We start from the raw sequence: 22,921 nt of genomic DNA on the forward strand, positions 1-22,921 counted from the left end.
AACTTACAGTAACAGAGAAAGTCTTTTCACAGTATGCACACACTGCATATTAGATGTAATTTTATATGAAAGAAGTGGAGACACACTTAAGACTGATTTTGGGTCCTAAAATAAGCATTTTGCTTTTTCACTGGAAAAAGGTGCTTTTTATTTTTGATAAAAAAAAAAAAGGAATCCAAACCCTAAACCAAAACAGCATACAGTGTTAATTCCATATTCCCATGTACCAATTCTGTACATAAATTAATTTGTGGTGAGGAATTTATGAGCAAAAGGATTCGTGGTCACCTAGTATCTGTAAGCATGCAAAATGAGCTATGTTTGGATCACCAGAGTGCAATATAATGTGAGGTAATTTAACTGATCTCACAAATATTTGAATGCAACTTTCGTTGCATTCCACTGTTCAGCTACATTCAGATGTGTATTGTTAGTACAATAGTCTGATTTGGACACATGACGTAATTTCACATGTATAACTACTGTCAAATCTAGCTTAATTTTGATCATTTTAGGTTTAATGTAAAAGAATGCCCAAGAAATTAAAGGTCACCATTAAGTGCTCATTTTTCTTTCTTTTTTTCTTTATTCTACATCATATATTAAAGATAAAAACAACTTTCTCTGTTTTCATTAACAAAAAGTGAATAGCAATTATTTGCAGAATGTAAAATCCTAATGATAATTTGACAGACTTTAAATAAAACAATCTACCATGCTGTGCTCTTAAGACAGACTACGATATAGGCTCTTATTTGTTAGGAAACACCATACTGCTCATTGATAAAGGACTTCAAAAGTTGCAATTTATTTAGAAGCATGGAATTTGTTTCCTTTGGCAGGGAAGATATACATACAAAACCCCCTTATTTTGAACTTAATTTTAAAAAAGTGAACAGTTGACAATACAAACAAGTTTACACTGTCAGTATAATAATTCCCATAGTATTTTGCATGCACATAACATAGTATCTAAAGATCACTGTATTCTTTATAAACTTAGCTTATCATTATGATGCTTCCCTAACATAACTTAAGTGAGTATTTAAATGAAGGTATGGAGTAACCAAGAATTTATAAAACTTACAAACCTTTTGACTACAACTTGGAGGTACACTGAAGAGAGATTCAGGAAACCTAATTTCATTTTTTGTCTACTGAACAACACTCATCTTTAAATAATGTCGTTTTATGAATCTGTATTTTACATCAATGCTTTCTGTGATCTGTTCAAATAGTGGATTCAACCTATGGCCATCTAAAAGAGACAGCCTGTCCCAACTCTGACGTTTCTTTTCAAATTGATGATAGACTGGTAACAGTGCTTACTTTTGTCTTCTGACATATTTTCGTAGTGGTCTTGCTTATTTTTTTTTCTTTTTTACTCCAACATCCCTACAAGGTGGGGTGTTGCCATGATCAGTGAGTTTTCTAGGGTGAGAGTGATACCTAATCGTACTTTGGAGTTTGATATAAAAGCTGGTAGGTCTGTCTTAGCCATTTCCTGCCTAAGGATCCTGTATAAAGCAGTTAAAACCAGCCCGCCTTTACATCTTTCCCTCTCACTTCTTTCCATAATTTTTTCTTTTAGTTTTGGCCACTCTGTGAGACGCTACCTTTAAAGCCCTGCTGTGCCTTTGGCATAATCCTCTTTGCTTCCTGACGGCTGGAGTTTTATCCACCTGGGAACAAGCAGCGGGTCTCCCGTTGCTCAGATAGAGTGTCAGCTCCATGCAGCATTATTGCATTTATTCTCCTCTCTAGTCAATCTCTTGCTTGCCCCCCTGAACCAAGGGCAGGCATGGCAGGGCGGGGGGGGGTGGGGGTGGGGGGGTGGCGGGGCTCACACAAGAGAGCCCTTGAAGCCTGTTATACCCCAGGTATAGTAGGAGGGTCTATATTGAACAGGAATTACTAGTCTAGTGTCTCCAAAGGGCTGAAGTGTAAAACATTCCTGTGAAACCTGTTATGCCCGTGAGATGAAAAGTAATACTTCACATTGCAAAGTAAGCAATAAATGTATCAGCTTGCTATTTCTGCCACATCATAGCAGTCTGTTTTAAATAAATCTAGAAAACATTTAATTCCATGAATAATGCTTCTGTCTCTCAAAATCATTTCTCTAGGAGTCCTCTTTGGCCTTGTATGTGCAAATGAAGACCTTAGTAAGAAACAAATTTAATTGACAGATACCGTTCCATCTGGATTATAAATTAGGCAATGATTAAAGAAGTCTCCTTTAAAATAAAAGTCATTAATGCCTTTAAAAATAAAACTCTATTTAAAAAAATAAATATGCCATTCACCTCAGTTTTTGTATACATTAGACACCAAAGTCTTGCCAATCTTTATTTCCTTTCTGTCTTGGTGAGTACTGTATGATGGCTGGAGAAATTATAAACAAGTCTAATATTATGTCTGAAGTGACAAAGGATCTCTAGCAGAGAACACAGACATTTTGCCTTTAGGCAGATTAATTCTGGGACTTGGAAAAGTACATTCACTGTTCAATCTATATGGTTTATTCCCTTCAGCATTGACCTTCAGTAGTAGGTATAGACAATGATTGTATTGCCACTGACAGGTAGGAGGAAGGTGGGGAAGGTGACATGGAAATACTTTTCATACACGTCTATGAGGTACAATATCTCAAATACCTTCTCAGAGGCCCAGATGCATGGGTGTTAATTCTGTGTACAGGCATGACAGAATTTTTTTTTTTTTTTTTTGATGGAATAAATTACATGGTCAGGAAAATTACAAGGAATGAGAAAATGGAGGAGAAGGGAAGTCAGATTATCAAAGACAGGTGCATTATAGGGGTGTGGTCACTATAGGGATAAAGGGCTGACAAATGTCAACTGAGATAGACATTAAAGGGATGATTAACAGAAAATTTTATTAAGCTATATTAACAAAATAAAATCAAGAGAGAAGCAGGACAATTATTACACTTAGAGGTGAAAGATAATGTAGAAGTTACGCAGAAATGAAATTAAATCTTTGCCTTGTTTTAAACAAAGGTGCTAATGTTGTACATGGGAAGCAAAAGCTGGAAGTGTCTAAGATAAAAGCAAAACTTGGAGTCTGATGTATGTAAGTCAAGGAGGAACAGATAAGCGTCATCACAGAATTCTGAGTGATATAGAACAAAGCATCCCATGTCTTCTTGTAAATAAATCTGTTAGGGCAAAAATGGTGCTGTTTTGTTGGAGAATAGCAAATACAGTATTTATATTTAAGTAGTGGGGAAGATGGAAAAGAAGGGATGAAGGTCTAAAAATGTGACCTCATTTTTTATCAAACTAGAGCAGAATTTATATGAAAAAATTGAGTTGCTGACATAAAGGAATAAGGAAGATGGGATAAAATGGAAATTGAAAATGGCTTTACTGAAAGGGGTTCATACAAACCAATCTGATACCTTCCTTTGAAAAGATAGCCAATTTCCTAGATAAAGAAAATTTAGTAATCTCTCTCTTTCAACTTCAGCAAGTAGTTGATACTGTGCCACCTGGGAAATTATTTGTGCACCTGAGGAAGATGGGGATTACTAGAGGAATTACAAAATATGTAAGAAATTCACTAAAATGAGATGACAATTGGTGGTGTTGCAAAGGTAAGTATTATAAATAGAGGGAAAGTTACTCACTGAAGTCAAGCATCAGTCTTAAGACTGATTTTTCTTTATATTTTAACCTTTGTGCACAGAGTGCAAATTTAATAATGAAACTTGATTATGAATTTGATAAATATCATGAGTTTGGGTGAGGATCAGACTGTACTACATGAGAGACTAGAAAACTTTTTAGTCTGTAGCAATTAAAATAAAACTTAACAACTCAAAATACAATAACAAGAACCAGACAAGTTGTAAATTCAGGTAGGAAATCATGAAATGGAAGCAGTAGAAAAAGAGGAGGATTTAATGAATTACGCAGAGTTATTATGAGCACCAGTGTGACACAGGCAAATTTGTTTCTGCAACATAAGGCTGCATCAAGTTGTGTGCTGCTGTCAGAGAAACGGACATATTCATGTCATTCGAGGAGTCATTCATGAGAGTTCATCTGAAAAATCATTATATTATTCTGGTCAACTCTTTTCAGCAAGAATTAAGCTTGCATTTAGAGATTCAGAAAGAGCTGTTTAATAACCTTGGAATACAGAGTTAGCTGTGCAAGAGATGACTAAACTTAAGGCTCTGAGAGACATGCTGTGGCAGGCTAAAATTGGATGGCAGAAGCTGTTACTATCCTCAAGGCATGAATACTTGAACCTCCTTTGAATCGCTTTGTGAACCACTGCCTGGTATATTAGGGTAAACCAAAATTGGAATTCTTTTACTTTAATACACCCAGCTGAAGACTGCAATAGTATATGAGCTCATTCATAGGCATATCATATAACCCTGCCCTAAAGGCTTTAATGCCCATCAGAAGGGTGGAGCAGATGGATGAGGGTGGTAACTATTCCTGCCATCTGGTTTTAAGCCACTGCTACATGTACCTCAGAGCCCTAGGAAAGGAAGTGGTGAGAGGGGATTTGGTTGCTCTTCATAAAAATAGTGGGAATAAATACCAGCACAAAGTATTAAAGAACAATGTTGATATAATAGTAATTAATACACCACTATATATTTAGTCTAGAAATTGAAAAAAAGATTTCAACCCTCTGGTGGTATGAAGTGATGTAAAAAAATCTTACTAGTTTTGAAATTGAACTTCGTCAGTTTAGAAAAACAATTATACAGATATTTCCCTTCCAGTACGTTCCTGTACTCCTAAGAAAAGGAAAAAAAGAAAAGAAACAACAGCAACAAAACAAGGGCCAGGCTTTTCATGCCTCAGTTTCTTAACAGCAAATTAAACTATTAGTAGCATTATCTACAGATCAAGCTATGTTCTGTAAGCTGTTTAAAGAGCAGCACAAACCTCTCAGTGTGAGGTTTGCAGCATCAGAGGCATCTAAGGATATCAGTACTTGCTGTTCTGTTTTTCTGTGAGCCTTTTTTTTTCTTGATATGGCAGTATTACTCAGTTTTCAGGGAAGTCCAGAGTGTTGCTGGCTTAAGATTGTAATAAATAACTTAAATAGGTAACATTCTTATTATTATAGTGCTTCTTAATGCATTAGTTCAGTAGGGTAAGGTGACAGAATTTTAATAAATGTATTGCAGAAGTAATATGCAAACCATATAGAAGTTTGCATTATTGAGACTTTTTAGGTAGATTAATCCTATGTTATTCCACTCTGTGCCTTCAAAACACTATTAGCAAGTTATATTTCTGAACACTGTCTCCCTGAAATAAGTCAATGCATCTGTATTGAAAATAGAACAATAATATCATTATACTGGATTGTAATGAAGACACTTATATGCTTCAGGAATTGCAAGGCATTGTAGTAAATAGCATTAAATACGCAACATTTTTATTATTAGAGTGCTTGTGTGAGAGTGGATGAGAGAGTTAAATGGGATATTTTATATTTTGGTTTTCATTCCTACCTACTACTAGAAGGTATATATTTATGATTAATTTACAACATTTTGGGGTTTTTTTTTAGAAAGAACTGATTGCTAAACAGTTAAGTATATGTGATTTTTTGCATTCTAAGGTATAAATTCTTTAGTTTATGTGGACGGATGAATGAATGAATTTCAGGGCAATGTCATGGACACAGTCTTTCCATCTCTAACCACTATCTTTGTGAGCCAGCAAGCCTCTGGTGCTTAACATGAAGAGTGGTTGATACATCACCATATTACTGCAAAGTGTGGCTATGAACAGAACATAATCCTAATATCCTAATAATAGGAAGTGGTGGGATTTGCCAGATGCCTAAATGTTCAAAATTCATCCACAGGCATAGTGTGAGCAGGAAATCAATAAACCAGAGAGTTTGTAAAGATAATGAATGATAATATGCCTTTTTTATCAATTTTATGCTTGTAATGATGGGTTAAAAAATAATAATTTGTTTATTTTTCTGTTTTTTGTATGAAGTAGAAAGCTTAGTTTTGATGGACTTGATTTACCTTTTACCTAACATGCAAGAGTCAGCAGTAATCACAATGAAGTTGCAAAACTAGACCCAGCTGAAGCAAAGTAGTTAAGAATATGGCAATTTGAATTTAATAAGTTTAAATGAGAACACAGTCATGTTAAACTGTGTACTAAATCTAGGTGTGTTACTTTTTTAAGTTGACTTCTTTAACATTTTTGTCTTTTCAACTTTCATCATCAGGATTATTAATAGGTTTTCTTATATCAAATTAGACCATATCTCTTACAGAAATTCTAATGACAAAAATCTATGCATCTCTTTGTGATCATATGTGGCAGTCTGTCCTGGTTTTGGCTGGGATAGAGTTAATTTTCTTCCTAGTATCTGGTATAGTGCTGTGTTTTGGATTTAGTATGAGAATAACATTGATAACACACTGATGTTTTAGTTGTTGCTAAGCAGTGCTTACATTAGTCAAGGACTTTTTCAGCTTCCGATACTCTGCCAGGTGCACAAGAACCTGGGAGGGGGCACAGCCCGGACAGCTGATCCAAACTGGTCAAAGGGCTATGCGATACCATATGACGTCATGCCCAGTATATAAACCAGGGGGAGTTGCCTGGGGGGTCAGTGATTGCTGATTGGGGGCTGGCTGGACATTGGTCGGTTGGTGGGTAGTGAGCGGTTGCATCACTTGTTTTTCCTGGGTTTTGTTTCTCTCTCTCTCTCTTTAGTTGTTTTCCTTTTCATTATGATTATTATTAGTAATTATTATTATTTTATTTTATTTCAATTATTAAACTGTTCTTATCTCAACCCACGAGTTTTCTTACTTTTGCTCTTCAGATTCTCTCCCCCATCCCACTGGGTGGGAGGGTGAGCAAGTGGCTGTGTGGTGCTCAGTTGCCGACTGGGGCTAAACCACGACACAGTCCTCATTCATTTCTTATTCAGACAAACTTTTCATCAGTTTCAATTTGCATATTTTTTTTCCCTATTTATGGCCTTTAATGATTCACAAATATTGTACAAATGGTACAACATAAAGATACAGAATATTTTATTTACTGATTTATTTTCTTTTGTTTGTTTAAGAATATGAGAATTAGTATTGCTTATTCAACATGTATATTCTAAGAAAATATATTGAGTACACTTCCTGTAGTTCCCCATATCCTATTTTAATTTCTGTCGCAAACTGAAAATGAAATTGTGTGTGTAAAAGAAGTTTAAAAATAAGTTAGAAGCATCTTGTGAAATGTAACAGGAAATCTATGGAGATATATTTTTATCTAGCATTTGCTGTAGTGGGCAAAAATGAGCATGTTGTGCCTTTCACTTCTGTTTAAGACATGTTGAATGATACAGAAACTTGTAATGTCTTAAATTTTTAGTAATACACACACATCAGTCAGACCAATATATAATATATACTGCAATCATAATGTATTTATAGACACAGATTTAGTGCTAAGAATAAAGTGAGATGACTGGCAAAAAAAAAAATCAACGATAAAAAGGTGCTTGCAGAAGCTAATCATTCTGAGTTTGTAGCAATATGTTGTGGGAAGTTAAAAGTTCAGAGTTTGTAGCAATATGTTGTGGGAAGTTAATTGTTCAGAGTTTGTAGCAATATGTTGTGGCTGTGATCATCTATACTTTGTTAAAGTGTGGCTTCTCACTTAATGAAAGATAATTACATATAATAACAAATATATATCAATAATACTAAAAGTTCACTTTGCAATGGCAATGAATATGTAAGTTAAGGAAAAAGAAGAAACAGGTATAAATACCCAGGAATAAATTTGGGGTTGTTATTACAATGATTTTTATATACTGCATCATTGAAATTCTGGAACAGATTTCCTATTGAAATATTCATGCAAGAAAATTCTAACCTATCAAGGAAATAAGTGAGATTATGCCTATGATAAAGAGAAACTGGACTCAGTACGTAATAAGAAACTTCTAGACCTGTATTTCAGTATTATGAACTGGATTAGAGTAGAACTGCAAGCATCTTGCTCCTGAAAACTGATGTAGTGACTCTCAGTTCTTCATTTAACTCATTGGTGTATGTGCATTTTCATGCCAGGAAATGTGAGGAAGAACAAGACAGTAATATAAATTTCCTGGAAATTAGTAAGATTCTTCAACTGCCATAGAAAAATGAGGAAAACAGCAGCTCATTTCACAGAAATTTAGTGAAGGAGAAAAGATAATTTTCTATTTTTTTTCTATCATTATGTATGGATGCATCTACACTAATGATACAGAGCACAGGAAGGGTTTTTTTGGGTGTGAATTTGACTTGAGTCTATATTTGGAGTCCTGTTGTACGTATTTTAGTGCACCACTGATCCTTTTGAAGCATCGTCTTCCTTCCAGCATTGTCTTCAGGGTGTCATGTGGTGCATATCACTTGCAATGCAGATGCAAGGTCCTCCATCAGTTTGCTCTCTGTGCCTGCACAGTGTATGCCTAAGATTGGGAAGTGGTACAAACTTTATTGCTCATTAAGATGCAACGTAGAGAGGCACAACAAATTGCACTGTTATCCTTCCCTTTTTAAACTGCATCAGCAGGTAATATAGACACACACACTGAGACCGTCATGATTATTTGAATTTGTGAGGATATAATATATTGCATTTTTGATAAAAAGTTTTAACACTTTGTCTAATATGTGTCAGGTAATTGGTTTTGCTTGTTTTAGCTTTTCTCCTACATTGATTTATGATTTGATTTGTTAACTGAAAAAAAAGCATAAGTATCTGTCATGGAAGGGAGCTCTAATTATAGAAAAATTCTGTTACATTTATGAACCTTTTTGACCTCAGAAATACCTTATGAATGCACCGAATGCTCAAAATTGTGTTTGTATCTTGGAGAAAGATATTTAAAATACGTGTTAACAAATCTCTATTGATTACATACTGGGCAAGTCTACCATTCCAGTGAATGCATTCTCCTTAAAGTTGGCAAAATTTATTTTTTTATATAAATTTGAATAACTTTGAAATTAGAAACTTTGATGTACTCAGTGTACTTAAATGATAGGTAGATCATAGATAGATTAATAGACAGATAGATCAATCAAGACAGACAGATAGATAGATAAGTAAGTGCATTACCTATATTTCTATAAAACTTCTTTGGCCAATTTAGCATTTTTGTCCTTTAGTCAAGCTAAGACAGTGGAAACTGAACAAAGAGATTTGCATATAGTTGGACTGATGATGATGAAGAATTTTACTGAGGCGTAAATATATTTCTTCTGCAACCAAAGCAGAATGTTTTGCTTGCTTGTCCCAGATGGCTTCCTGTAAGAAGACCATATTTAGATTGAGGAACAGACGTTACTTATTTGAGGACATTTGGGAGTCTTTTATGGATTATGTTCATAGAGCAAAAGCTGCTTTGTAGAGATGTTTGACATTGCTATCCTACACTTGTGTAATTTGGTTTTAACTTTGCGTATGTGTAATAGATTAGAAGAAGTGATTCATTAAAATGTTGGAAAATAAGGACTTAGTAGTGAGTGATGTAAAATAAATATAAATTATTAATAATACAAAAATGCTGGAAAAGCTGAAAAGACTGTCTGGTGAATGCCAACCAAACATGTTATGTAACCACCACATAATGGGTTAATGTTTTTTTGTGTAGATGACCCCTTTCTGAGTGATATCTTAAGAGTTGTTTTTGAAGAATACACTGGACAGAAACCTTCATTGTTTATCACTAGACGTGCATGTCTCTCTAGTGCCTTGTTTCCTTCATAAATGTATGGATCAAAGTGATTCAAAGGAAGCACGTTTCCCCCTAGTTCTCCGTTTTCTTTATGTCCACCTTGTAGCGTAATAGTTGATGCCTGGCATTTTGAATAACTTAGATGTTCATAGAATTGTCATTGTATACTGGATATTGTCCTCCAAATCTGGCTTGCTCACTCCTCTTTTTTTTGGTGAGGGAGTGTGAGGTGGATGAGGGGAAGAAGAGTTGCCTGTTTGTTTTCTTATGAAATTCCTATTCTTTGCTTCTTTCAACTATCTGATATTATTAGTGACTTACTGCACTATTTATCCCATCACTTCATGGAGAAAAATTATGCTTGTCACAGATACCTGAAACATTTATATTATTTTTTACTCTGTTTGCAGTAAGTATAGGTAAGAAAAGGAAGAACATATAAATCACTACAATTTCTCTATAATTTAAAACCATCCTGTTCCTGGACATAGTTCACTTAATTTCTTCTTTTTCTTAACAATACATAACACTATTCTAACTGTTTTCACTGCCAAATAGTTATTTTATGGAGTATATTTGGACCTAAGGGAGAGAAGAGGAATCTTTTTGCTCACTTGTAAGATCCATTATACACAATTAGGTTAGCCAAACCCTACTCACATCCCGGTAAGGAGACATATATTTTTGTATTTTTTGTAGGTGGATACAGTGCAGACTGCGCAGCACCCTGGCCACATTGAGGAATCATGTAAAATGAATGTATGTGCTCGTAAGTGAATTATTTATGAAATGAAACTCCAACTCTAAGGGATGTTGGATGACAAAACACATGAACTCTCTTTACTCTCATGTTAAGAAATTGATTCCCAGGGGGCAGGGTTACTGCAGAACTAAGTGGACCTTGAAAGCAAAGCTATTTAAAAAAAAAGAAAGAAAAATGAAAAAAACATCATAAATCATTTTAAAAAACACTGAAAACAAGAGATTCAGATTACATTTTGGATGCATTTGGAGAGATATTAAACAGAGTCAAGAATCCAAACCAGAAAAACAAATGGTATGTGAGAAAGCTTTGGAAAGCAGAAATGGTCATAAGTGGAGGAACAGGATCAAATACCATCTAATTTAAGAGTATGAATAGGATGAAAAAACTCACCATTTTCTGCTTTGTTCCATCTTTGAAAGGACTGAAATTTGATTAGATGATTGCTTCAATTAGTAACTGGGAGATGAGTGTGAACAAGATTGAATTTTTAGTATTTGAATCAAGGAAGTATTTGTGGTTTGCTGAAAAAAATGAACAACCCTGATGATGTGTTAGACAAACAAAGAAAAAATTTTATACCTCAGGACCTAATTTCTGGAAATCCAGATATAGTTTTAGTATTTGAAAATCTTCATACTACTTGGGGACAGGAGACAGAGTCGGGGAGAGGAATTAGGGGAAACAGCATTGGGTCCTTCAGATTTTGCTGAGAAAAATAGCTCTACAAGGAAACTGAGGTAGATAGAGAGAAGAAACCAAAACATGCTAAATTATTCTACCAGTGAATAGGAAAATCAACAGTCACTCGCATGTACACACATGCAGTTTGGTTGTTAAACACAAGTTAATTCACTTGGCTAGAGCACTCTAGAATAATTGGGCCAAGGACTGTACAATTGCCAATATCAAAACCACATGTAGGGAAAACCTCTGAATCTGCAGCCATTATTAAGCTATATACATCATATAAAGACAAAGACTATAGTGCCAACTCCAATTTCTTATATACATATACCAATTTTTATATTTATTTTATATGTGTATTTGGATATTACACTATATAGTATATGAACTTATGATTTAGAGAAAAGAAAGGTTGAATATTTTCTCCTAAATAATTTATTCATTCATATCCTTCATTTTCATCATAAGGAAAAACAAAAGAGGATATTTTAAGTATTAATAATTTTTCAACAAGCTCTTTTTCTTATGAATAAAGCATAACTTCAGCCCATTCAAGTTTCTGATGTAAAGCTGGCATAACTGGGAGAGGAAACTGTATTATATTTGTAACTAAAGTGTATATTATCACTTGCCTTCCTTCATAATATGGCTTTTCAACTGTATGAACAACAATGCTGAAAAACACTTTCTGTCTCCTGGTTGTCATGCATTTATGTGTGAATTAGCTCACCCTTTGTGTTTATCCTTTCAAAACTGGTAGTCTGCCACTTTTTTCCACTTGTAGTAATTAGTTCCAAGTGGAGGAATTTATGATACAGTAGGGGCTTTGACCTCTTTATTGTACTGAGATATGTTATTAAACTTCAAAGTCTGTATGCTGCTACTATATTGATTTTGTTTTCTGTGAACAAAATCAATGAGCAAAATTAAAATAAAAAAATCAATTCTTTCATTTTTGAATTGATTCAGGTTTTCTACATGTACTTTGTTTATTTAACCTTGATTGCTAGCCTGGAACTCGTTGAAAGGAGAACACATTGAGACCTTTAATAATTCTGCAAAAAGGAAACCTATGGAAATTGATAAAATATGTAGAGAAAGGAAACTAAAGTTAAGACATACAGGAATGAGAAGGAAAAAGATGCAAAAGACATCAAGAAAAACATTTTTTCTCCGTTGGGATGCATTGTTTAGGAATATCAAATAAACTATAAAAGTTAGTACCAACAGCTTTGTTAGAAAAATCGGCACACAGATTGTTTCTTCTGCATTTTCTAACCCTTTCCTTTAATTCAATAGATGGTTAGAAATGGCATATGAAATTCCTGCAACCCACTGACCATATTTCATGAGTGCAGAGCAGTTGCGAAGCGTACATAAAGATGAGAAAAAATGACAAAAAATATTTAACATGTAACATTTTGCACAAGTAAATGCATTAAGTATGCAAATATATTTGTGAAATTTTCAGCCTTTTTCTGAATATAGACATTGTCTTAGTAAGAAAAAAAAAGTTTAACCTGGAAAGTGTAGAGAGAAATGTTAAGGACCTCTGGTCAGGTTCTTATCTCAGATACAGCAACTCTTTATTTCAATAAAATTATTCTGCAACTGGGAATGAAATCAAAATTGTGTCTTCTGTGTTCATTGCAATTTCATTCTTCTATATTTAATTTTCTGGTCAGAAGCAATTACCAAGAGAGGACCCTTGAAAAATATTGTGCAATTACTGTAATTTTCAGATTTCACAGAGTTTAGCAGCCAAGTGATTTGTATGAAATAAAAGCACTGTTATATTACCTCCTACTACAACACCAATAGGGAAAGGTCAGCAAAACTGTAGGAGACCAAATGAAGGATTTTTTCTTGTGTGACATCAACTTGCAAGACACTGGGAGTTTCAGAATTACAAGTGGTGATATAGCTTTTTTCAACTATTTCTTTCCTGTTTGCCTCCTGTGGCTGCTTCATTGTTGGGCAATGTCTTTTTTTCTGTCAGAATGAGGGAGTGAAAGCCTATTTGTGACAAGTGACATTCTACTTTCTACTTGCCATTGTCCCACATGGATGAGAAAAAAAGGTACATCCATATGCCTCTCATTTTCCTACCTTTTACGAGCTTAAGTTAAAGCTTTTAAAGCCAAATCTGACTTGCCTTACTCATATGAACAGGCCAAATAAACCCAGTGAGACTGCTTGTACGAGTAAAGACAACTCTTCTTTTAGTATCGCTTTATTTTCATGTTTGTTTTATACAAGACCATTAAAGAACAAGATATGTCAGTAGCAAACTATCAGGGAAGTTGAGATACGCAATTGATTTAGCTAGTTAAAACGCAAGTTAGATAAATTATTAGTAGAAATAATATAGGAAGTGGCAACAAGTGGGAAATGAAACTGTGTGGCACAAGATCTGTTTTCTCTTCTTAATGGTTATACTTCTGGGGACTGTGTACTGTCACAGTTTGTAGAGGCACTCTCACTGATGCCAATTGCAAATTTAAATATAGATGGAGAAGTAGATGTGGTCTTCTCAGTAGTACTCAACTTGCTAACCGATCCGTCAAACCTAAACTAAAGGATTAAATTAAGCAAACTTCCACCACCTAGACTACATTTTAGTCTCAGGGTGAACAATGTAATTTAATTTAAATAAAATGTTTTTGCAAATGTTCATTAAACAGTTTAAAATCTTCACTTGAGATTTCTCAGGCTTATTAAAAACCTCTGTCCTTACTCTTCCTGCAAGCTTCATTTAGGCCTATAAGCACAGAGGCTTGGATTTGCCCACTCACCATTTAAAATCTGGTGTGATAATCCATACTTTAACCCATTACTCATTTTACTGTTTGAGAGTCATTAAGTTGACTGAATTTTGCTGAGCTGGTAAAAGATAGCTTTGTATGCTCAAACGCAGTGGCTACATTTAGATTTCCAACGTATACTTATTATGCCTGCTTACAAACTCAAGATTATCTCCCTCTGCATTGGGAAAAAAATTAATCTGTTGTGCTTGCAGACATTACATGTGACTTTTGACATTATATTTAGGGAAAACTATAATTATGTGAAATGGTGTTCCAGCTTCTGTACTGCTCTCAATATTTTGCAAGAATCTACATCGAGTGTAATATGTGATGAATTCCTTAAATAACCCTTTCTAACACCATGAACATGCCTACACAGTTTCATTGTTTGAAATTCAGCTATTTGTTTTAGTTAGAACATGTGTCAAAATATCAAGAAACCACAATCAAATTACTAGTCTTTATCATACCCCGGTAGATTACTATTTCAGCAGTGAGTTTTCCTTTGATCTGTAGTTCCTAGAAATGGCATCAGAGCTATCTATCAGAGGAAAGCAGTTTGTTGCCCTTTCTAAGTGAGTTATGATGCTAATGGGAAAAAAAAATGTTCATTATGTCCCCTGGCAGTTACAATAGAGCCCTCAGTAGTCTTCAGTGTGGAATTCAAGGAAGGCATTAATGTTTTCAGATCTAGTTTAAAATTAATTTTCTTCCAAATCAGATTACTTTTCATGTTTAAACAGCCTCAGTTTAGCCCAGTAACACCATTTTGAATAGCAAGTGCCAACCAACCAATTTCCAAAAGTTTTCTATTATTTATTATTTACACCTATTAATACTATATTTATTTATATATTATCTTTGAGAAATATGACAGAGAAAAATGTTCTGAAGGATTTCAGTAAACCTAATTATGCTCTGTAGCCTATCTTATCAGGCTTAGTTATCTGTTTATGTTACTTTTTGCAGAGTTCCTATTCAGGAAAGTAGCAGGACTTTAAATTTGCTTTTGACACAAAATAACCTTTCTTTAAACTGTGAAACTGTACACATACAATTATTGTTTCTGGAAAAATGTATTACTTCTTGAATACTGTTTAGAGCAATTTTATTTTAGCAAATATGAGCAAGAGTGGTATATAGACTAAGTAACCTCAGAAGGCTGTGTGGGCATAGTTCTACATCATAAATGTCCATCTGCTTTTCCTTTTTACTGCTAGAAGAATGACGATTTACTTCTGTTATCCGCCCCTGTATTGTGAGAACGGTAGAAGTACACAGGGAGTAAAGATAACTCTACCTGACTTGCCCCAGTCTCAGCTTCCACCTCTAAGAAAGGAGTTAGCATGTTACACATGCTTGATTTTAACAAGTGGATTATGATTATGTAAAGCTTGGTGTCTCATCTAAGCTATCTGTATAGTTTCACAACTGAGAGATTTTATGGTCAGAAGTAGGCATCTCTGGGTGCCTATTCATGTCAGCCTGAGTTGGTTTTCTAATATTTAGGATGAAACTGTTTTTGGTGTCTCTCTCCCTGAGACTATAGAGAGACTTGATCTCAGAGGAACTTTAAATGTGTTCAAGCTCAAAACATTTCTGCGTTTAAGTTTAATGTTGGTTAACATGGAACAAGTTTAAGTAGAAATGTCTCATCTCACTTGGTTTGCTTTAGCATACATCTAATGATAGAAGATGTATTTGACTTTACTAACCTCACAATGCCATTTCTACAGAGGGGCAGAAAGCTAGACTTGTATTAGCTGTTGCAGGGCTAGAAACCAGGAGATTCAGTCTTCATTCCTAGGTCTGCCACTAGTACCCACCTCTTTGGGGCTACACCTGTGAAAACAGAGAATACATTTTCATTATCTCAATCAGAGAAAACTGTTTGATCCATTTTGTTTTGTGAAATGTTTATAAGGTATAGTGATGAGATCCATAGAAATGTCTGTAAAGAGCAGTATGATATTGTAGAAATACTTTAATGTCCTCTGTTTCACTGAAGCTGGGAGAACTGGTTTTCAAAGCAAATCCTTTTTTGCTTAACATCTATAAACTGCCTCCTGGCCAAATTGTTTGAAACAGATATTAATTTTCATCATTATGTATATGGGACAGTTCTGTATATACACTTCAGTGCACTTTCATCAAAGAATGCTTTAGATTTAACCATGCTGCATTTAAGAAAAAAAATATTTTATAGGTTACCTTTTTTCCTAAAATATCGTATTAGGGAAGCAAATGAAACTTATTATTTTATGTTGGTTTCAAATATAGATAGCATGTTTGTTTTTAGTCGAGTATTCCCTGACTGTGAAGTGTGAATGTATTGACATTGTTAGTGGGTAAAGACTTTCAACAAATTTGAAAAAAAGACATAGTATGGAAGCAATTAATTCGATAGTATTGTGAAACCATTGATTATATACTCAGTGCTGGCAGTGACACAGCTATACATAAGATTTGTCCTGAGGAGTCTACATTATAAAAGAGGAAACTAGACAATCCGTAGGAGACTCAGTGTTTTTCTTGTTCGCCTTCATCCTGCTTCCATCCCTCATTTTGAAATGCTCCCCGTGGAGGGCATTAGAAACTTGTGAATTAAAGCTCCAGGGAGTCTGAAAGAAGCAGCTATAGGCAGCATTGTGGAATAAAAAGAGTGGATTTCCTGGTGCAATTAGTCAGGTGTTTCCTATGCATGATGAAGGGTTTGTAGTGTAGAGAGGACAGTGAAAGGAGAATGCCAATAGTACAGTTACACCTGTCTGTAAAATTTGTCATGTTGTAACATCATGCCATGCTCACCTCATGTTTCAGATGCTTAAAAGTATATGAAGTTGGTATAAGCATCTTGCAGTGATAAGGAGTTGATAATTGCTGGTTACCCGTTGAGTTTGGTTTGTTGTCTTTCAGAGATAATCTGTTCGGATATTTTTATGAATCTGATCATAGCCATTGAGTAAAGCTTGTGCCTGTATTATGTACAGACATCAGAGCATTCCCAAAGAACTTGAAGCGTATGCAGGGAGCTAAAAAAAAATAAACTCACTTGGAGCAGTCTCTAGTTTTCCTTTAGTTTTCTCATGTTGATGGTGTCAATTTCTGGGATTAATATTGAAATAACAAAGTGGTAAAAACATAGGTTCAATACTAATAAACTGTATTTTAAATTTTAATCTCCCATTTAAAAAGTAAATTTAGTTTCTAAGTATAACATTAGATTTTAAATATAACACAATTTCATTTTGTATTGTGTTGTGGAGCACTTCCATGAAGCCTTCTGCACATGCTTTGAATCATTCTCACTGAAATTAGAACTGTCAGTGAACAGCACCAGACAGATTTTGATTTAACTCAAAAAGTTATTTCTAGTAGGATGACCTTTGACAAATATATACTGGTTTTATACATGTTGTTAGGGTGATTTTTATATTAATTTGTTTGTAGTACCTTTGACTGAATTTGTAGCACCTTTGACTGAATTTGTAGCTTATTGCAATAAACACATAGAACTGGGAAGTGGGAATTGGGGATCTTGCATTGCATTCTTGCTGATGACACTGACGTGCTTTTGTGGGGTGAAAGAAGTCACCTTAGCTTTCTGTGCCTTAACTGTCTGGTTTATTAAATAGATATAAAACATCTTACATTACAGGATATGATGAGGATTGCTTAAGCAAATACTGCTCAAGATTTGTGAATGTCAATGGGAATTTGCTGATTGAGGCCCTACTGTTATAGAGTTTTGGGACACTCCTCACCTGCATATGTGTAGTGCTTTTGTATGTTGAAGTTAAAAAATCAGAATCTTGATCTCTGGTGTAATAATTTCAGCTTTGCCATTTTCAGAATACTGATTTTTTCCCATTACTATGGTAAAAAAAAAAAAAAGGCAGAGAATTGTCCTTAAAATGTAACTATTTCATTTTTGTCTAATTTATTGGAAATATAGTTAAAATTTTCTCTTATACTGCACTAGGACTCTGCTGAGTCTCTGGTATTCCGGCAATGTGGGACTGCACCAAGAGAGAATTACAATAGCTATTATAGTGCATGTAGGAAATAGGTTTGAATTTTCAAAAACGCTCACTCTTACTTACTCCAGTGATTAACTCTAAAAAATATGACCCTTAAGTGTCAGTACTAGACAGATGTACAGATGGTTATCCACATCTTGCAATAAACAGTGTGAATTCAGCCAGGTGGCAGGTGGGAAGGTTCTAGACATCTGTATCATCTCTTTGGGTTGTGTATCTGCCTCTCAGGGCCTGTACAGCTGCGGCGGCTGCTTCCCTACATGCCATAACCAGGAAAGAAAAGGCAATTGGAATTCTAGTCCCCAGACATGGACGTCAATGGCTGGCACCTGATACTGAATTCCTAACTCACTGTGTGCATTTCACGGTTTTTGCAGATCAACAGACTTTTTAATGTTGCACATATCTAATACCTCAGTTTACACTTCCAAATTTTCATAACACTTCTTTGCAATACTGGATTTTATTTTAGGACAGAATATAAATATTGCAAATTTTTTTGTAGGAAAAATATGGTGAATAATGATACCTGAAGAAATATTACTATATTAAAAAAAAGGAAGATGAAAATATTACTAGATATTTTGATACTTAGTCTTACAAACCATTGAAATTCTGCTGAAGAGATTTGTACTTTGTGTAGCTGCAATGGCTGCCAATCATGCTTCCGTCACTTATTATCTTATTCAAATTAATACTGGTAAGCTTGAAATATCATAAGTAGCTTTAGTCCTTCTGTAATCTACTTTTAATAGGAGGAATGAAATACAGTCCATATGGTAACCTGTATGATCTGTCTTGAATTATTTCTGGGATAAGATCAAATACATACCTGAGTTTTGGTTACATACCCAATCTCAAATTATTTTCATTAAAAATTAAAATCTCCTTTAAACACACTTAGTCTGGGGCCATCTGTTAATTTCATAAGTTCTATAGCCTCAGTTCTTGTACTGGATAAACCTCTCCTACGCTAACTTACCATGGAGGTTACAACATCAGAGGTGACAGTTGTGAGATGGGCTTGGAGTGCTGCATACTGGAATGATAGGGTGAACAGCATTTACCTTTTTAAAAGCCTACTTCTGACTCAAGAAAGTAAAAGAAAAAAGCGCCTCAGTGACTTCAGTGGGTTTTGGATCAGGTCTCAGTGTGGTAAACTGGCAAACTGTCTGATGCTAAGTATGACGAGATGAGGATAAACAGTGTGCTACTACTTATTAAAGACTTTTCTATGTAATAGTATCAACCTATAATAGAATAATAATACATGCTTTGTATTTTTATTAAGTGATGTGTTTCTACTAATGGAAAGACTAGGTAATTTCACAGAGACAGAAGAAAGGTGATTTTTTTTTTTTTGTTTAACATTCATTTAACTCTCTAGGGGTTTCAGACTTGTGTTTGAAACAGTAGTCCTATGTTCCTGTTTCTGAACTAGTCATTAAGAAGAATACACAGTAGAGTAATCATAATTTTGACTCCCCTTTATAATTACTGATCCATTTCTGTATTACACTGTCATGAGACTACTATAGCTGCTTAAAAAGAAGCCTGGCTTCAGCAATGAAAAAGCAACACATCATTCATTAAAACTAACAGCAAGCATGCAAATCCTAAAATAATTTATCACCAGGGTGGGGGGCACTTCTAAAACAGAGGGTTCCAATCAAGCTGTGTGCAGTCTGCAGTGATACAAAGAAGGACTTTTCTGATTGTCAGAGGGTGCTCTGTGTTAGTAGTTTGACTGTGCATTTCAATGGCAATATGAAGTGTTGTGAAAATATTGAGTCTTAACATGTATAAAACTTCCTCATATTCATTTTTTTTCTTTGTAGACTCTAGGTAGTTGAACATACAAGAAGAAATTATATTTACTTAAACTGTGTCATTAAAGTTGGTGAATTTCCCTAAGATATCGCTACCTGTCACTAAGAGCTGTTGATGTGACTATTTTTTATTGTAGTATAAGAATAGCATCACATTTCTTAGAGTAATATGTGAGATTTGGATAGTATAATGGACTTCCAGGGCCTTTGAGAAACATCATTTTTTTTTGCCGATTATGTATTAAATAAGTACCAGCCTGTATTTGTGGGTTAATATATGCATACCATTTGGAACGTACTTAGTGACATTATGTAATTCACAGATGTTTTATTATTCATAGTACTGTGCATTCATAGCTCTCTGTAGTCTCTGTTGTGCAAAATCTAATGAGGGAGATTCTGTGTGTCTTTTGCTGGCCTTTTAGACTTGTCAAACTCTCATTCAGTCAATTCAAATCACAAACAGTAGGATGTGGTGCCCTTTTCTGATGATTTTGCTATTTGACTGATGGAGTGGAAGGGAGTAAAAATATTGATTTCTCATAATGTGTGCATGTATATTTCCTGTTGTAAAAATACAGGGGAGGACATAAAAAAAAGAGATCTTATCTTTCCACTGTGTTTGGATTGTGCTGTAATTTATCCCTTTGAGAGGGGATAAATTATGGTTAGTATAAGTACTATATAAGGATTTTATACACACTTTTCATAGGCATAAATGAAATCACATAGATAGGAGTGAACTAAAACAAAATGAGAAAGCTCCTTTATTTCTGTTTTTGTTGTTGTTGTCTTAAATCATATTAGAAATGCTTTCTCTAGCTGGTTTACCAATTCCCTCTCCTTGATTTCATCATCTGATCAGCACCAGACCACTAGCTGATGAAAGAGAAAGTCGGTGTTACTGATTGCAGTGGCATTTATAATTTTCTATTAATATAAAACCCACAGTGTCTCAATGCTGTAGTTCTACTGAGGAAAACATAAATCATAAGAATTAAATGATGTCCAAATATCCTCACTGGAATCAGAATTTTAATTTGGAATGTTGTTACCATTTTATTAAAACCTCTATTCTTTTTTACTTTGTTTTCTTATTAGTCATCCCTTTTCTCTGTGACTATTGCATTCTTCATGCCACATTTCTGAACCAGGTTCTTATCTTCCTCCCTGGTTGGCTGGACTTTTTGGATTGTGTAACTATAAACTTTGTAATCTCTGTTTTTTCTTTTATCACCATATTTATCATTAATTTCTTTCATGTTATGTTATCATCTTAATTATTGCCATGAAATGTAGTAATTCACTTGGTAAAAAGTTTATTCACAGTTGAACATTCAGTGCTTTAGGTTTAGCTTGTGGGTTTTTTACCTACAGTGGCAAATTCTTGGGATAACAGTTTTTTCTTTGTTTTCCTGTTTCTCCATGGGGAAGTATTCTTCCCTGGGAATGCTTTTGGTGAAAATTTAATCTCCCTGTGTTTAAGTTCCCTTTTTGTACAGCTTTGTACAGATCTGTCATCTCTGACTACCTGCCTTTGCGGAAAAGAAAGGTGTAGTCCTGTGTAGCTTAACCTATCCCTGACTGTAATGTCTTGCAGGAAAAACAAAGCAGTTTGTAATGTTCTGTCTTTCTTTTTTGGGCTAGTGATAGTCTGGGATCAGTATTAGGAAAGTAAATACATTGAATAATGAATTTGACAGTTTTGTAAATGCAGTACTTTTCCACTTTAAGTGTTTGTGAAACTGTGCTTTTGATTTATTTAATATTCAATCATTCACTTTGATGTTCTGTTCATTTATATACCACTTCAGTAAATAAACATGTAAAGCCCTTTAAAGCAAATCATAAACTTCAGTCAAAATGCCTATAGGAGAGTGATGACAAACCCAAGGAACACAGAGACTAATGTAAAATCTGAGACATGTATGGAAAAGTTGAGCTTTCTGTCACATTTAAGAGGAGTTAGTGTAAGAAGCCAGCAGGAAACTGATTTTTTTTTAATCATCTCCCATATCCAGTGAACTTCATTAATGCTCCTGAAAACATCCTTCATTCTGTGCTACCATTCTGGCTTCCTGTGCCTGTGTCAGTGATTGACAAGCTGCGGTCTTCACACTGGATGAGGGTATAATATTCCAACTTGTTTTTCAGAGCTGTGTTATCTTTGTAATGTTCTCTAATATGACTGTGATAATGTGAATGTCGGGTCATCCAAAACATGCTTTGAAATCTAGCGGTGGTCCATGCTCAAAATTTTTTAGGAAGTTCCTGCTTTCTTGGTGAACAGAAAGGGCAGAAAACATAAAGCACACACAGTTTGTTTTGCTTCAACTTGCAAAATTTATGGAATGACGAGCCAATGGTGTTTCACAAAATAGCTTACATAAAGTCCCCAAATTGATGAAAAAGGCCTCTTTTGGAGCCCCAGTAGATATCTGTGAGAACAGAATTCCTCCTGCAAGCAGTCAATGCATTTCGTTCTAACGATGTGCTCTGCTTCTGTCGCTGGTTTACTCTGTGATGAGTAATGGATAAAGGTTTTTAACAGTTTTATGTCTAAATTTGAGGAGCAGCAGAAAATATTTGCTTAACTCCTAAAATAAAGCCAGGAGTTATTTCAAAAGAGACATCTGTTCTTTGAGGACTGTGGTACTTTCTAGCCTTTTAGTCCGTTCTTTCTCATGTCCAGGCAGGAAAGTGAATGGACATTGCTAATCTCACTCAGACTGATACCATCTTCACCTCACACAAGGACACTGAGAAAATTTCCAGTCATGGAGATCACATTGTCATACACAGGAGCAACACAGGAATTGAATTCTGTCTCTGGTTCTTTGTCGACATGATAGCAGTTTCCAGATTTAGGTCTGATGAATATAAATGGACAAGAATATGTTTTCAGCACCGTGACTAAAGAAAAATGCCCAGGGCAAATTAGCTTCCACTTGGTTTTATGTGAAAGAAAATTTAAAAAGCAGCGGTTAGTTTCTCCGTATATTTGTCCCCCTAGAGTTTTTTCTTCATTCA

The 22,921-nt window shown here is 34.7% G+C and overlaps 1 protein-coding gene across 8 annotated transcripts in view; it reads left to right on the forward strand.

Annotated features, from left to right (window-relative positions):
• The window catches only part of PCDH7 (protocadherin 7), a 286,604-nt gene that overhangs the window by 44,166 nt on the left and 219,517 nt on the right, over positions 1–22,921 (forward strand). For 3 of the 8 annotated variants that reach the window (XM_087737276.1, XM_087737277.1, XM_087737280.1), the window contains exon 2: positions 10,465–10,524. The exons of 4 other annotated variants lie outside the window; for them this stretch is intronic. In XM_087737276.1, coding sequence (XP_087593402.1) covers positions 10,465–10,524 — 60 coding nt within the window. Of the gene's footprint in view, positions 1–10,464; positions 10,525–13,214; positions 13,272–22,921 lie in introns of those variants that run through there. One more of the 8 variants, XM_087737282.1, reaches the window with a different exon arrangement.

This window comes from Nipponia nippon, unplaced genomic scaffold (assembly GCF_047370975.1).
Source record: "Nipponia nippon isolate SJK-2023a ecotype South Korea unplaced genomic scaffold, ASM4737097v1 scaffold_6, whole genome shotgun sequence".
Taxonomy (NCBI): Eukaryota; Metazoa; Chordata; class Aves; order Pelecaniformes; family Threskiornithidae; genus Nipponia; species Nipponia nippon.